General features: G+C 45.4%; 1 protein-coding gene across 1 annotated transcript in view; it reads left to right on the forward strand.

Annotated features, from left to right (window-relative positions):
- Nucleotides 1-5,525: 5,525 nt before the first annotated feature.
- Nucleotides 5,526-16,428, forward strand: part of NUDT14 (nudix hydrolase 14) — a 92,320-nt gene continuing 81,417 nt past the window's right edge. The window contains exon 1 of the mRNA XM_053283940.1: nucleotides 5,526-5,949. Coding sequence (XP_053139915.1) covers nucleotides 5,554-5,949 — 396 coding nt within the window. The 5' untranslated portion in view covers nucleotides 5,526-5,553. The remainder of the gene's footprint in view (nucleotides 5,950-16,428) is intronic.

The following is a 16,428-nucleotide window of genomic DNA, read 5'->3' on the forward strand; positions in this document are numbered from 1 at the left end:
TAGCTGATTGGCTGGGCGGCGGATGCACCTGATTGGCTGAGGCGTACCCAGGAGGATTGGTCGCCGTGGCCACAGCGGGCCTGGCCTAGCCGTGGAGGAAAGAAAGGCCCAGGAGGGGGGAAAGAAAGTGGGGGCAGAAGTGGCAGTGGGGAGGAGAGGTAGCTGGGCCCAGAAGCGGAGACTGGGGCAGAAGGTGGGGGGGGTGGTGGTGGAGAGGTAACCGCCAGCCCCAAAGAGCGCACAGATGCTCTGTGTGGGGTTGGCTAGTTTTATTAAATAACTCTGCTTCTGAATCCTAGTCTAGGTGCTATGGCTAAATTTCTAGGCACAATGGCTCCCCGACATCTGAGATTTGTCAGGCCCTGATATATGGGGTAGTACTAACATCGAAGGAAAAGGACAAAGGATATACCAGGATCTCCTGATTGAGCTCCCACTACAGCTGACAGGCATGGAGGAATCTCAGAAGCAACACCCTGGCTCAGAAAAGCAGACCCCTCACTGAACCACAGTGAGGGTGGGAGACAATATTAAGGGGACTCTCCCAGAGTGGACGACCTACCCCTAAAAGCTGGTGTGAGAAAATGTGTGTGTATCTTTTTTGGATGTCGAATGAGTTGTGCCTCCAATTTTGATCCAAATTCTTCCGGTGCCCCAAGTATCAAAAGTCTAGGAAGCACTGCAGGGAGTGAGGTGCATAGCCATGATATTTTACAAAGATGATAACACAAAACGGTGTGATCCAGTCAAGCTAGTTTATTATTATTTCTATCCCACTGGTTCATGCACATCTCTACCCAGCACGCCCTGCTTGTATATATGTGAATACAGCAAACATTACAGACACTGTACGTCTTCAATGCTCTCTCCTTCAGCAGAAACGGAACCTGACAGCATTGCCTACATATTTTCATATTGCGCAAACATATTGCGTAATACACAGGGAATGAATGTCCTTCCTACGAATTACAAAATATCCTTTAGTTGAACAGCTCATTCCTTTTAACACCTGGAACGGAAGCAGCAAACACCAAACAGCCCTGGCAGAAAACCAAATGGAAATCATATTACAGTTCTTCCTCAATTATTTCCATACCAAAATAAAAAATAAAAAAAATTGCATGTTACACTTTCATGTGGCTTATAGAAAAACAATAGCAACAAGAGGTTGTCATTAGCATTGATAGCACCTTTGAGGCAACTTTTAACATGTTGATTATCTTTATTTAGCAGGGGGAGAGTAAGTGGTCCTATCCACCCCCAGCACAGGACCTCCAGTGACTGTTGCTGGTGTCTATCTTATGTTTCTTTTTAGATTGTGAGCCCTTTGGGGACAGGGATCCATCTTTCTTATTTATTTATTTATTTATTATTCCTCTGTGTAAGCCGCCTTGAGCCATTTTTGGAAGGGCGGTATAGAATAGCAATAGCAATAGCAATAGCACTTACATTTATATACTGCTCTATAGCTGGAGCTCTCTAAGTGGTTTATAATGATTTTAGCATATTGCCCCCAACATTCTGGGTACTCATTTTACCAACCTCGGAAGGATGGAAAGCTGAGTCAATCTTGAGCCCCTGGTCAGGATTGAACTTGTAACCTTCTGATTACAGGGCGGCAGTTTTACCACTGCACCACCAGGGGCTCTTGAAATCAAATCAAATCAAATCAATAAATAAACAAATGAATAATAATAAATAGCCTGCTTGCTTTTCCACAGGCCTGGTTACCAGTAAGGCACACTTGACGTTGATACTCCCATTGACGCTTTTGAACTTGGGTGCTGGAGAAGACTTTTGAGGATACCATGGACAGCCAGGAAAACAAACAAAAGGAAAACAAACAAATCAATCCAGAATTCTCATTTATTATTATTTATTCAATTTCTATACCGCCCTTCCAAAAATGGCTCAGGGCGGTTTACACAGAGAAATAACAAATAAATAAGATGGACCCCTATCCCCAAAGGGCTCACAATCTAAAACGAAACATAAGATTGGCAACAGCAGCAACAGTCACTGAGGCACAAATGACCAGGCTCATACTTCGGACACACTATGTGAAAACCCAGCTCCCTCGAGAAGTCCATAATGCTGGGAAAAGTTGAAGGAAAGAGAAGAGGACGTCCAGCAGCAAGTGGATGGACTTGATTACGACAGCAAATGCACCTCTGAGAGACCTTAAAGGCCAAGTTGAAGACAGATCATCCTGGAGAGAATCTATCTATGTGGTCGCTAAGAGACAACACCGACTTGATGGCACTTAATCAATCAATCGATCAATCAATACTTGATAGACCAACACATCCATCAGGTTCTTGAACAGAATGTTCACTTTCTAGGCAGATGAACACACACAATTGCAAGTGTGACATCAGCTAAGTGGCATTTGGGGTTTTTAGTTGAAGATTCATCAGTATGATTACTTTGGAAGGTACCTGATTATCTGTATATAAAAATAATTACCCTTCTGACCAAAGACTTTATATCGGATTGTTTTGTTTTTAAATGCCTTAGTGGCCTGTTACTCACAGGCAAAGGCAGTGATTGATTCCCAAACCTAAGGGACAAAAGCATGCCTTTAAAAATAGAGTCTCCATGTTTGATGGATCCACCACTCTATGGGCTGGTTCGGAAAATACTGCCCCCCAGCACGAGAATATGAAGGGGACACACCAAGAGACCGGACATCCCGATGTCCTCTTGGCACATCCCTTTATCATCATGGAGGGGGCTCTTCATCTGAATGGCTCCTAGCCACGCCATCCAAATACTTGTTTAAGTATAAGTGTGTCTAGGGGCCATTTGGATTAACAGCCCTACCCAAGGCAGTAAAGGGAGGGCGTTGGGATTGCTGTTCATCCAAATAGCCCCCATGCATGCAATCCAAGTACTAGTTTAAACATAAACATGTATAGAGGTAATTTGGATTAACAGCTCTCCCAGGGGTGTAGCTATAATTGAGCAGATGGGTTCAAAAAACCCAGGGCCCCCAGCTCCATCCCTCCCTATTTTCTTCATTATCTCCCTCACTCCGAGGGGCCATGGGAGAGAGGGGTGAACACGGGCCCCCTCTCCCCTAGCTACGCCCCTGAGCTCTCCCGCATGAAAAATGGGGAAACACTAGGAGGGCTATTGACATGTCTCCTTCATGATGACACTTATTTATTATTATTAATTATTATTATTACATTTATATCCCGCTGTTCCTCCAAGGAGCCCAGAGCGGTGTACTACATACTTAAGTTTCTCCTCAATCAATCAGTCAATCAAGCATGCATAAGCATGAGCTGCAAACTGAACATTTCTACTTAACATAACACGACGGATGGATCAGGCTAAGTGCTGCATCCTGTTTCACAGTGGCCCACCAGATGCCTCTGGGGAGCCTACAGGCAAGAGGTATGTGCATGCCCTCTCTCCTGTGGTTGCTCCCCTGCGACTGGTATTGAAAGGCATTGTGCCTCTGAGGCTGGAGCTGGCCCACAGCCACCAGCCTGGCTGCCATGGATAGACCTGCCCACCATGAATCTGTCTAAGCCCCTTTTAAAGCCATCCAAGCTGGTGGCCATTTATACTTCCCAAAGTATAAATGTTTTATATAAAAGATAAAGAAGCCTAACAAAGAATACACACAGTACACAGGCATACTATACGCACAATAAACATTGATGTGGGTGACTATAAGTAGTCAATGCAAGGCATTTTGATGAGGAAGGTTCTCCACCGCTGTGCTATATGAGAGGAGAGCTGGTTAGGGGAGGAGAGCTGGTCTTGTGGTAGCAAGCATGACTTGTCCCCATACCTAAGCAGGGTCCACCATGGTAGCATATGAATGGGAGACTTGATGTGTGAGCACTGCAAGATATTCCCCTCAGGGGATGAAGCCACTCTGGGAAGAGCAGGTTTCAAGTTCCCTCTCTGGCTTCTCCAAGATAGGACAAGATTTTTTTATTGAACCAACAAACTACCAAAGCATACAGTACGTTGCCAAAGCACAATTATATACAAAGTGGTTGTTTGTACATCATATATCTACAAAGATTTACACACAAGGATTTGGAAACCCACAAGGTTATGAAGTATATGCAGGTAGTACTGTAACTTGGGGATGGGGGATTACAAGGCACATCAGGTAATCGGGGGGGGGGGTTACGTCCAACGTCCATTTCCACAATTTGTCCCATTGCTGTTTAGAAGAGATACTCTTGTGTTTTTGCACATAACCATACAAACTTTTCCAGAAGAGATCTCCTGTCTCATCTGCGTGAACCTCTTGGTCGCATCTTCCCTCCCTTTTCCTATGCAGGAGCATTGCATAAATGACATACAGGTTTACTAACCTGATTACGAGAAGGGGAACATTCCAATTCCCTAGTATGAGGGCACCCGTTCTGTCCCATTTCCTTGAAGGTTTCTTTCTGGGACCTCGAAAAGAGGTTCTATCGCTCAAACCTGAGGTTAGTTCTTCCCAAGTCTGTTTTTCCAAATCAGGCCACTCTAACAGCTTGCTTACTCCCTGCCACACTCTTTTGGCTACCACACACTCTTTTAAGAAATGTGAGTGGGTTTCTCTGAATGTTTTGCCTAGCTCACTAGCTTTCTGTTTGAAGGTTATTTTAGGACACTCTTGCTGGTCTTTTGGGAGCCATGGCTTAGCCGCATTAAGTGGCAGTACTTGGTGGTACAAGTGCCATCTTGTTTCCCATAAATGGAAAGGGACTTTTTTCTCCTTAAAGAGAGCGATAGGGTGATCAGGTTGCAACAAGTACTGTGAAGTGCAGTGTTTGTAGCATTTACGTTCTAAATCAGGTTTTAAAAAACCCACTTCTAGAATCTCTCCATAAATTGTTTTCCTTAGCTGCTTAACTGAGGAGGATCCTTTAAATAGATCCGGTTCAACCTTCCATTTTTTAAGTGTGAATAATAAATCTCTCAAGTAGTCTGGGTGTTCTCTTTTTAATACTTGTGTGATATTACCATTGAAAGATCCTTTCCCCCACCATGCTATGCCCCATGCTGACTTGCGCCAACGCAGAGCGAAAAGCGAGTCCCAGGTTTTTTGCAGGAGACTGGACATATTATGGACATTCACGAAAATCCAGTTTTCCAAAACTGTAGGACATGAATTCAGTTACAAAACAGGGTTGCAGGGCAGGTAGGGCTAGGCCTCCCTGCTCAACCTCCTTAAATGCTACCGCACGGGCCAAAGGGAAGGCCGCTGTGTGCCATACTAGATGGAAATTTCAAGTTCCCTCCCTGGCATCTCCAAGATAGGGCTGAGAGAGATTCCTGCCTGCAACCTTGGAGAAGCCGCTGCCAGTCTGTGAAGACAATACTGAGCTAGATGGACCAAGGGTCTGACTCAGTATATGGCAGTTTCCTACGTTCCTATTTTGCGGGCGAAGGGGGTGGGATAAGGGCTCCTTCTTCTCCCGCATATGTCCTCCACCTTTACTCCCCAGCTTTACTCAGATATTAGAGGCGGGGGAAAGGATAAAGCCCCTTCCCCCCCCCGCTTGCGAACTAGGTGGGCTGTTGGGGGGCGGATGCATGAGTGTGAAGGGAGGGAAAGACTCGACCCCAGCCGCCTCCATCCCAGATTTCCGCACAGCTGCCCGCTTTGGGGCAAGGGGGGGCAGGTGCGGGAGGGAGCCTCCCTCTTTGCTAAGGGAGAAGGGGAGAGGTTTCCTAGCGGGCCTTCCCCGCTTCCGTGCGCCGCTTGCTGCCTGCTCGCAATTTGCCCGAGGCCCTGCCTCAGTCCGCTCCTTTTCCGGCAACCTCGGGCAGCGCCGCCAGGGCCGGGAAGCTGCTCTGAGTCCGGGCTTCTCTGCAGCGCATCTTTCGCAGCCTCCCGCTGCCGTGAAGATGGAGTCCATCGAGGAGCTGGCGCTGGGCCCTTGCACCGCCTCCCCTTACCTACGCCCCTTCCGGCTCCGCTACCGCCAGGTAAGGCCTCTAGGCCAGCCCAGGGTCGGGGGGCGCCTCTGCTGCCAGTGCCGCCGCGTCCCGGCTAGGCCTCGCCGGGAGGCTGTCACTCGAGCCCCGCTCTTGGCCAGGCCGCGCTGCCCGCGAGGGGGAGGACGAGCGGGGCCCTCCTCGTCGGGCCTAAGAAAGCAAGCGGTGCGAGGAGGAGCTTTCCTCTTTGCCCACCCCCGTCGGGAGGGAGGCGGTGGTGATGATGGTGGAGCGCTGCAGCCTGCTTGAAAGCCGACCACCTGGGGGACCTTAATCCGGCTTTGGATGGGGAAAGGGCTGGCTGGGGTTTCTCCACCCTGGAGGGCAAGGCATTCTGCACATGTTCAGAGGTGGCCTTTGAGTGGAGAGGAGAGCTGGCCTTGCATGACTTGTCCCCTTAGCTAAGCAGGGCCAACCCTGGTTGCATATGAATGGGAGACTAGAAGTGTGAGCACTGTCAGATCTTCCCCTCAGGGGATGGAGCCCCTCTGGGAAGAGCATCTAGGTTACAAGTTCGCTCCTTGGCAGCATCTCCAAGATAGGACAACAAGATTTTTTTTAATTGAACCAACAAACTACCAAAGCATACCGTACGTTACGAAAGCACAATTATATACAAAGTGGTTGTTTGTACATCATATATCTGGATGGTTTGGACGAGCATTTGGCGCTTCTGGTTTGATGCTGACCAGGGCGCCAGCAATTTGGGCACAGCGCCAGCGCAGTGGAGGGGTGTGTGTGAGAGCATCCTCCTGGTCCCTTAAAGGTAACCCACTGCCGCCACCAAACTTTCAGTTGGGCGGTTCGTGGACATCCCTAGGAATCAAAGGCTTTTAAAAAAATCCCTCAAAGTGCCCATGAGCATGTGTGAAGTGCTCTTCTAAAAGGAAATGCTTCCTTGATCATCTCAAGATTGTCCAGGAGTTCTGTGGACTCTCTCTCTCTCCCTCTCTCCCTCTCTCCCCTTGCCTGCCCGGGTGGTTATTGTGCCGACAAGTTGGTGTCAACTCCTGGCAACCACAGAGCCCTGTGGTTTTCTTTGGTGGAATAGAGGAGAGGTTTGCTGTTGCCATCACCCATGCAGTATGAGATGATGCCTTTCAGCATCTTTCCAGATCGCTGCTGCCTGATATAGGTGTTTCCCATAGTCCGGGAAACATACCAGTGGGGATTCAAACCAGCAACCTCTTGCTCCCTACGCAAGTTACTTCCCCTCTGCACCCTTACGTGGCTTTTCTGGGTTTTGGCTGCCCAAATATTGTACCATTGGTCAGGTGGCGTATGGCAGGCAAGACTCTCCTGTTTCACCACCTTACAAATGCAACCCTTGCTGTGGGATACCTTTAGTGCGCAAGTGGCACTGTGTTGGCACATGCTCACTAACAGCAAAAACAGCTCTGTAGAGGTGTGTGTGTGTGCACGCGTGCATGTGTATAGGTTTGTTGCATCATCCAGTTCTGGCAGGTAGCCAATTGGATAACATTTGGATTGGGCCAGTAAAATTCTGGCTGGGCTGCAAACCTATTTATAGTGCTTCCTGGTTTCCTGAAAACCAGTTCCAAATTTAACTTTATAAGCCCACCTACTCTACCTTCTCCCTGCACTGGCTCATTCTCACATCTGCAAAGACACACATGCACTACACGTTCCCCAAAACCTTGCCATGATTTTTTTATTTTAAAACATTTTTACTTTGCTTTTCCAGCAAATAAAATACCAAAGTAGTTTTACATATTAAAATATAAAACAATGTATCACTAAGATCACTCAACATTTCCTCTGTTCTTAAGAGTGTTTGACGTGTTTGTCGTGCTGTATGTGAGTGCCACTTCCTGCCCTTCTTTATTTCTCCAAAGGTGGCTTTTCATCCTCCCTGCCTCACAAAAAAGGCCCCAGGGACATCCTTTGGTCTGCTTGATACCTTTGGCTTTTCCGCTTCGATTTTTGGGTGGGAGGGATCAGCTCAGCTGTCCTATATTTTCTTACAAGTCTACTATGCTACTGGCTGACATAGGAAGTACGTAGGAAGCTATGACTGAAGCAGACCATTGGTCCATCTAGTTCAGTATTGTCTGCATTGACTAGCAGCAGCTCTCTAGTGTTTTAGGCAGGAGTCTTTCCCGGGATTGAACCTAGGATCTTCTGCATGGAATGCAGATGCTCTGTCACTGGATTGGATCTCCACCCTGCTGACCTGATTAGACCTCCTTGCAACTATAATGAATGTTCAATATAAAGTGGAAAAACAGGTAGATCTTACTAAAGCAATGGGCAACTATTACCCAAGAGGAAAGTTCTGAAAAATGTGGGGTCTGGTAAAAAGGAAGTTGAAAGGGAAAGTCAAGAGAGTCAAACCGCTCCAGAAAGCATAGAACTTATTTAAAACCACAGTACTAGAAGCTCAGTTGGCATGTATACCAAGGAAAGGTACCACCAAGTTCAGGAGGATGCCAGCATGGCTAACGAGTAGAGTCAGGGAAGCAATAAAAGGAAAGAAGACTTCCTTCAGAAAATGGAAGTCCTGCCTAAATAAAGAGAACAGGGAGGGACATAAATTTTGGCAAAAGAAATGCAAGGATGCAAAGAGAGAATTTGAGGAGCATATAGCTAGAATAACAAAAGGGAACAACAAAAACTTCTTTAAATATATCAGAAGCAGAAAACCTGTAAGGCAGGCAGTTGGACCCCCATCATATGATGATGAGGCCGTGAGAGGGATTATTCAGGAGGATAAGGAGATTGCAGAGAATGAGAATGAATGCCCAGTTACCCCTGCTAACTGGGCAAAGAGGCACCTTTTACCGTGGTGATTCTCTTTATTTAGCAGGGGGAGAGTAACTGGCCCTATCCACCCCCAGCACAGTACTTCCAGTGACTGTTGCTGGTGTGTGTCTTATGTTTCTTTTTAGAATGTGAGCCTTTTGGGGACAGGGAGCCATCTTATTTGTTATTTCTCTTTGTAAACCGCCCTGAGCCATTTTTGGAAGGGTGGTATAGAAATCGAATTATTATTATTATTATTATTATTAATTATTTGCATCTGTCTTCACGGTGGAGGATACTGACCATATAACCCTCTTTTGGATTGAGCTTCTCAGATTTAGAGGCAGAAGAACTGGGCCAATTTTGAGGTGACAAGGGAAGATGTTCTAAACTGTCTGGAAAAACTCAAAATTAACAAATCGTCAGGCCAGATAGCATCCACCCAAGAGTTCTGTAGGAACTCAAATGTGAAATTGCCAGTCTCCTAGCAAAAATATATAACTTGTCCCTACAATCAGGCTCTGTACCAGAGGAATGGGAAGTAGCCAATGTGACTCCGATTTTCAAAAAGAGATCTGGGGGTGGGGTGGGGATCCAGGAAATTACAGGCCAGTCAGCTTAACTTCGGTGCCGGGTAAATTGATGGAAAGCGCTCTTAAGGACAGAATTTTTAAACATATAGAAGAAAAGGCCTTGCTGAAGGAGAACCAGCTTGACTTCTGCAAGGCCAAGTCTTGCCTGACTAACCTTTTGGAGTTCTTTGGGAGTGTCAACAGGCATGTGGATAAAGGTGAACCGGTTGACATAGCATACTTGGACTTCCAAAAAGCTTTTGACAAAGTTCTCCACCAAAGGCTCTTGAGTAAACTTAGCAGTCATGGAATGAGGGGATCGGCAACTGGTTGAAGGACTGGAAACGGGGTAGCAATAAATAGTTTTCACAATGGAGGGAAGTAAGAAGTGGATCCCCAGGGATTAGTACTGGGACCAGTTTTCTTTATCTTGTTCACAAATTATCAAGAAGTTGGGATAAGCAGCGAAGTGGCCACATTTGCAGATGACACGAAACTATTTAGGGTAGTGAAATCCACAACAGATTGTGAGGAGCTCCAAAAAAGATCTCTCCAAACTGGGGGAGTAGGTGACAAAATGGCAAATGCGGTTCAGTGTAAGCAAGTGTAAAGTGATGCATCTTGGGGCAAAAAGAGCCAACTTCACATATACACTGATGGGAGCTGAGCTGTCGGTGAGATGGTTACTGACCAGGAGAGAGATCTTGTTGTCATGGTCGACAGCTTATTGAAAGTGTCGACTCAGTGCATGGAAGCTCTGCAAAAGGCCTATTCTATGCTAGGGATCATTAGGAAGGGGGCTGAAAATAAGAATCCTAGTATTATAATGGTCTTATACAAATCTATGGTGCAGCCACATCTGGAGTATTACGTACGTACAGGTGTTGTTGGTTTTTTTTACATTTTATATCCTGCTCTTCCTCCAAGGATCCCAGAGCGGTGTACTGCATGCTTAGGTTTCTCCTCACAACAACCCTGTGAAGTAGGTTAGACTGAGAGAGAAGTGACTGGCCCAGAGTCACCCAGCTAGTATCATGGCTGAATGGGGATTTGAACTCAGGTCTCCCCGGTCCTAGTCCAGCACTCTAGCCACTACACCACACTGGCTCACCAGTGTGATGAGTTTTGATCACCGCATCTTAAGAAGGATATTGTAGACCTGGAAAAGGTGCAGAAGAGGGCAACCAAGATGATCAGAGGCCTAGAGCACCTTCCTTATGAGGCTAGGCTACAGCATCTGGGGCTCTTTACCTTGGAAAAGAGGCGCCTAAGGGGAGACATGATAGAGGTGCATAAAATTATGCATGGAGTGGAGAGGGTGGACAGAGAGAAATGTTTCTCCCTCTCTCACAGCACTAGAACCAGGAGTCATCCCATGAAACTGAAGGTTGGGAAATTTAGGACCTGCAAGAGGAAATCTTCTGCTAACAGAGCAAAAAGGCACTTTTTAAAAAGTGGTGATTCTCTTTCTTTAGCAGAGAGCAACTGGCCCTATCCATCCCCAGCACAGCATCCCTCCAGTTGCTGTTGCTGGTGTCTAATACTTCATTTTTAGAGTGTGAGCCCTTTGGGGACAGGGAGCCATTTTATGGGAACTGTTGGGAACGGTTGTTGAAAAGCGGTATATAAATATTCATCATATGCATAAGTACTTTTTCACACAGCACATAATTAATCTATGGAATTCTTTGCCATGGGATGTGGTGATGGCCACCAGCTTGGATAGCTTTAAAAGGGGGTTAGACAGATTCATGGAGGACGGGTCTTTCAATGGCTACTAGTCTGGTGGCTGTGGGCCACATTTAGCCTCAATACCAATTGCAGGGGAGCAACAGCAGGAGAGAGGGAATGCACATACCTCTTGTCTGTGGGCTCCTCAGAGACATCTGGTGGGCCACTATGTGAAACAGGATGCTGGACTAGATGGGCCTTGGGCCTGATCCAGCAGGGCTGTTCTTACGTTCTTAACTAAAAGTCCCCACTTGTCTCTGTCTGCCTTCACCCGCAAATAGAATTCATAAATGGTCTTGCACAATGAACTGTAAGCCCCTTTGGGACAGAAGAGTGAGCATTATACAAACTGCTATAAGCTGATATGAGTAGAATCACACATAAATAAAATAATTGTGTATGTTATGTTCTCAAATAAAAGTGATTTTCGCTGGAATAGGTACCCCTTTTCCAGATACCTCGTTCAGAAATAAATAAGTGTTCCATTGCAAATGATGCTTTAAAAATACAAAATTCCAACCTTGCTATCCAGGAAGAGGATGGGGCTACCCAGATGCCTCTGGGAATTATTTATTTATTTATTATCTTTCTTTACCACCCACTACCAAAGTCTCTAGGTAGTTTACAATAACAAGCAGGGTGGGAAGACAAATCCACTCCCCTTGTTTGTCCTCAGCATCTGGTATTCAAGGGATATACTGCCTTCACATGGGTGTTCTACTTATGGCTACCACAGAGATGTTTGAAATACCATATAGCTCTCATGGCTTTTGTAATTGTTTATCACTACATCCAAGCTTGGGTGGGACAGCATGGTTTTGTCATTGAATCCAAGGTGATGCTTTGGCTATATGGCACTGTGACCATTCTGTTGCTAGATGCCTTCCTGTTGTTGTTGTTGTCTGCCTGGTTTTCTAGTGCCTAGATGCAATTTCTGTTTAATGTCTTATTCCTCAAGGCTGGGGTTCTCAAACTTGGTTCCCCAGATGTTGTTGAACTACAGCTCCCATAATCCTCGAGCACAATGCCTTCTGGCTATTGTGGCTGAGGATGATGGGAGTTGTACTCTTTATGCACCTAATCTTCCAATCCTTTCTTTGTTTGCAAGAAGTCCCCATTTCCTTTCATATGGACGCACTGCAGCCGTTTGAAATCCCTGTCCGGACAGGGAACTTATGCTGCTAGGGCTTGATCGAACTCTCCTGCTATCTTAATTGTTCCACAGTAAGACCTCATGGCAATTAGGGCATTCTTCTTTTTCTGTTGATGGAATAAATAATTAAATGAAGCAAGGCCAAGAAGTATGGCAAGGCCAAGAAAAAGCCTTACAAATGCCACCAACTAATCTCTTCCAGTTATGACTGCTTTTGGCGACCAGAAGGGCATTGTTGTTTTTAGTGGTGCTTTACATAGTATAGGGCCCTGCCCCAAGGACCTTACAATTTAAAGTTTGCCACAGAGAAGATTATCGAGGAGGGAGATGAAAGTGAAGGCAGGCGTAAACAAGGGAAATGTAAGTTTAAGTTAGTTACAGGTTCAGTTACAGGAGTGTATGGCAATTAGTGTTAACTAGCTGGGCTGGGAGCAGAACATCTGCACCTCTAGTATGTCACCTGTTGCTGCCGCTGTTTTGTCACCTGCCTACTGCGTCTTCCTTCTGCCTGCCTGCCTGCCTGCCCACTTCCGCCTCCATCTCCCCCTCGTACCCACCTGTCGCTGTCTCTGTTTTCTCGGCACCGTCCCCATTCCCTACCAGCCGGCCGGCTGCCGCCGCTGCCACCATTTTTTTCTTCCCACCCGTCCCGTGGCTAGCTTATCTGGCAGTTTTCTGAACTCTCACGAGAGCTGCCGCACATGGGATTAGCCACAGGTATGCCTTAGATAATTAAATATATAGATTCCCCATCTGTATCCTGCAATCAAATCCCCTTCAGTTAATTTAATATCATTCCCCCCCCTTCTCTGCGGTTATCACTCTAAACCCTTATCACCCTAGAGTTTGAAATAATTTATTTTTTAGAAACAGGTGTACAATCAAAATAATGCAGAAAAGTTTATCAAATTTGCACATGCTACAAAAACAATAAGATAATTCTAGACTTCATAGATATATATACAATTTTATGTAACTTTTCTTTATCCCATTAGATCAAGAACCCATTTGATCCATAGGTAAAATGAGATTTTAAACTGTATTACATAGTATAAATACCCAGCTGTCTTTCAAATGTCTTATAGTTAATCCTACTTCAGTCAATACAATTTAAAAATAGGAACCATGTTACTAGAAAAGTATCAATATGACTCAGATTTAAGGTTACCCTGATATGTTCTGATAATTTGAATTGCAATTAAAAAAAATCCCATATCTTTCAGATATCTTTCCAGTTCTAATAGAAGGAGGCTTTTTGTTCTTTCATTTTCTTTCTACAACAAGTTTTGATGCTGTTGATTGATTGTCAAGTCGATGTCGACTCTTAGTGACCACATAGATAGATTATCTCCAGGATGATTTGTCTTCAGCTTGGCCTTTGAGGTCTCTCAGTAGTGCATTCATTGCTGTCGTAATCAAATCCATCCACTTTGCTGCTGGTCGCCATCTTCTCTTTCCTTCAGCTTTTTCCAGCATTATGGACTTCTTAAGGGAGCTGGGTTTCCACATAATGTTTCCGAAGAATTATAGTTTGAGCCTGGTCATTTGTGCCTTGAGTGATAATTCTGGATTGATTTGTTCTGTGATCCATTTGTTTGTTTTCCTGGCTATCCATTGAATCCTCAAAAGTCTTCTCCAACACCAGAGTTCAAAAGCGTCAATACTTTTTCTATCCTGCTTCTTCAAAGTCCAGCTTTCGCATCCATAGAGTGTCACGGAAAAAACCATTGTCCAAACGATTCTAATCTTTGTAGGTATAGACACGTCACAGCATCTAAATATCCTTTCCAAGGCCTTCATTGCAACCCTACCAAGTGCTAGTCTGCGGCATATTTCTTGACTGCTGGATCCTTTACTGTTGATGTTTGATCCTAAAAGGCAGAAGCTATCCACCACTTCAACTTCTTCATTGTCAATTCTGAGGCTGGTTGCTGTACCCGTTGTCATTAGTTTAGTCTTCTTTATATTTAGTCGTAATCCCATTTTTTCCACTGTGCTTCTTGACTTTCATTACTAGAGCTTGCAGATCATCTTCATTCTCAGCTGTCAGAGTGGTGTCATCAGCATAGTACGGGTTATTGATGTTTCTTCCTCTAACTTTGAAATCATGCTCATCTTCTTCCAATCTAGCTTCTCTCTGCTGAACATATACTGTAAGTTGAATAAATAAGGAGAAAGTATACAGCCTTGTCTTACTCCTTTGCTGATCTGAAACCAGTCTGAAGTACATTTTTGTTATGTAGGATTGTAACTATTATGAATCATTTATACTGTGCAATACTATAATGTAGATTTAAATTACAATAAATGTTCCATCTGGACTGTGGCTTTTTGTCTTGTGTATAGGTTTCTCATGAAAACAATGAGATGTTCTGGCATGCCCATTTTCCTGAGGATTGATGTAAACCATTACTTTTCCATAGTAAAAAGTATTTCTACTTCCACCAACTTTTTATCTAATTCATCTTTAGTTACCATTTTGCCATTTATTAATAAGTTATGAAATTGATGTAAACCATTACATTTATCCCAAATAAGGTATTTACCCGAATACAAGAGGACTCTGAATATAAGACAAGCCCCTTTAAAAAAAATACAGCTTAAATACAGGTTATATCATTATCTGCCCACAAAGAGAAGAGGACTCTGAATTTAAGATGACCCCCCTGATTTCTAGCATGAAAGAACTTGGGGGGAAAACTATTCTTGGATTCAGGTAAATGCCCTTAAAAAGGGGAGCAGGACTGAGGGAAGCTCAGAAGGTGACTGGAAGAGACACTGTGGGGTAGGAGTGTATTTTATCTGGCTACTCCCCACGCCCTGCCCCTTTTTGGATTGGGAGAGAGACTCTGGCTGCGGCTTCTCTGTGCATCTCCCTTTGCCTGCTCTGTGGAGTTTTGCTCACTTCTAATTGCTGTAACATCTTGCACCTGGACTGGGTTTGCCTGATAGGGTGGGTGAGAGCCACACCCGTTAAACTTTTAAAGTTTAGGCCTTCATAAAGAGGAGCAGTGCCAGGGGGCAGGCCTTTGGTGGCAGCCTTTGGGGTCAGAAATGAGGGCTGGGACCAAACATATCATTCTGGACTCCTCAAAGTAAGACTGCTGCTGACTACGGTATTGTTGCCTAGTAATTGGTTGGGCCTGATACAGGTATGTGTCTTGGGTTGTCCAGAGGCAGGGGATGACTCTGGAACAGCTTCCAATGGTGATGGGGAATCGACGAAGATATGGCACTGGTAAGCCAGTGGGCCGTTATAGTGTGTAATGCCAAGTTGATCCAAAATAAGTTTGAGATCATCCATGACTTGATTATGGATGAAGGAGCCGACCTGGTATGCATTATAGAGACCTGGTTGTGAGAGGCTAGTTGTCCAGTTTGGTCCCAGCTTATCACAGTGGATTACTCGTTGGTGGGGCAGGTGAGAGGATGTGGGCGGGGGTGTGGGATGGCTGTGGTCTATAAGAATACCATCTCCCTTACCAGGATCCCTGTCAGCGAATTGGCCTATACTGAATGTGCGTACCTAAGTCTAGGGACCAAGGATAGTCTGGGACTTCTGTTTGTGTAGCAATCACCCTGCTGCCCAACAGAGTCCCTAACTGAGCTGACAGATCTAGTTGTGGAGTTGGCATTGGAGTTGCCATGGTTGCTGCTGTTGGGGGAATTTGATGTTCATTTCGGGACCAGGTTGGCAGGAGCGCCTCAGGAGTTCATAGACCCAATTGGTTTCTGGACTGACACATGATGCTGATCACATGCTTGATTTGGTCTTTTTCTCTGATCAGGGTTGTGTTCCGTGGGTGGGGACTCTTGTCATCTTTCCATTGTCATGGACGGACCACCATCTGGTTAAGGTAGGAGTTGCAACCACAACCCACCTCTGCAGGGGTGAAGGACCTATTAAGTTGGTCCTCTTGAGCGGTTATTGGATCCGATAGGATTCCAAGAAGCCTTGGAAGGGTTTAGCGTTGGCTCTGCTAGTGATTCTATCAATGCAAACATGGAATAATGAACTCACTAGAGCAGTAGACACAATCGTTCCTAAGTGTCCTCTCTGACTTGCTTCAGAATTAGCCCCGTGGTATTTGGAAGATCTATGGGAGCGGAAGCTGTGAGGTACATGACTGGAGCGCAAGTGGAGGAAGACTTGGCAGGAATCCGACAGATCACAACACAGATAACATTTGAAAATCTATGCTCTGGCAGTGTGGGTTGCAAAGAAGTTCTTTTCTGCCCACATTGCTTCCA

This window comes from Hemicordylus capensis, chromosome 1 (genome assembly GCF_027244095.1).
Source record: "Hemicordylus capensis ecotype Gifberg chromosome 1, rHemCap1.1.pri, whole genome shotgun sequence".
Classification (NCBI taxonomy): Eukaryota; Metazoa; Chordata; class Lepidosauria; order Squamata; family Cordylidae; genus Hemicordylus; species Hemicordylus capensis.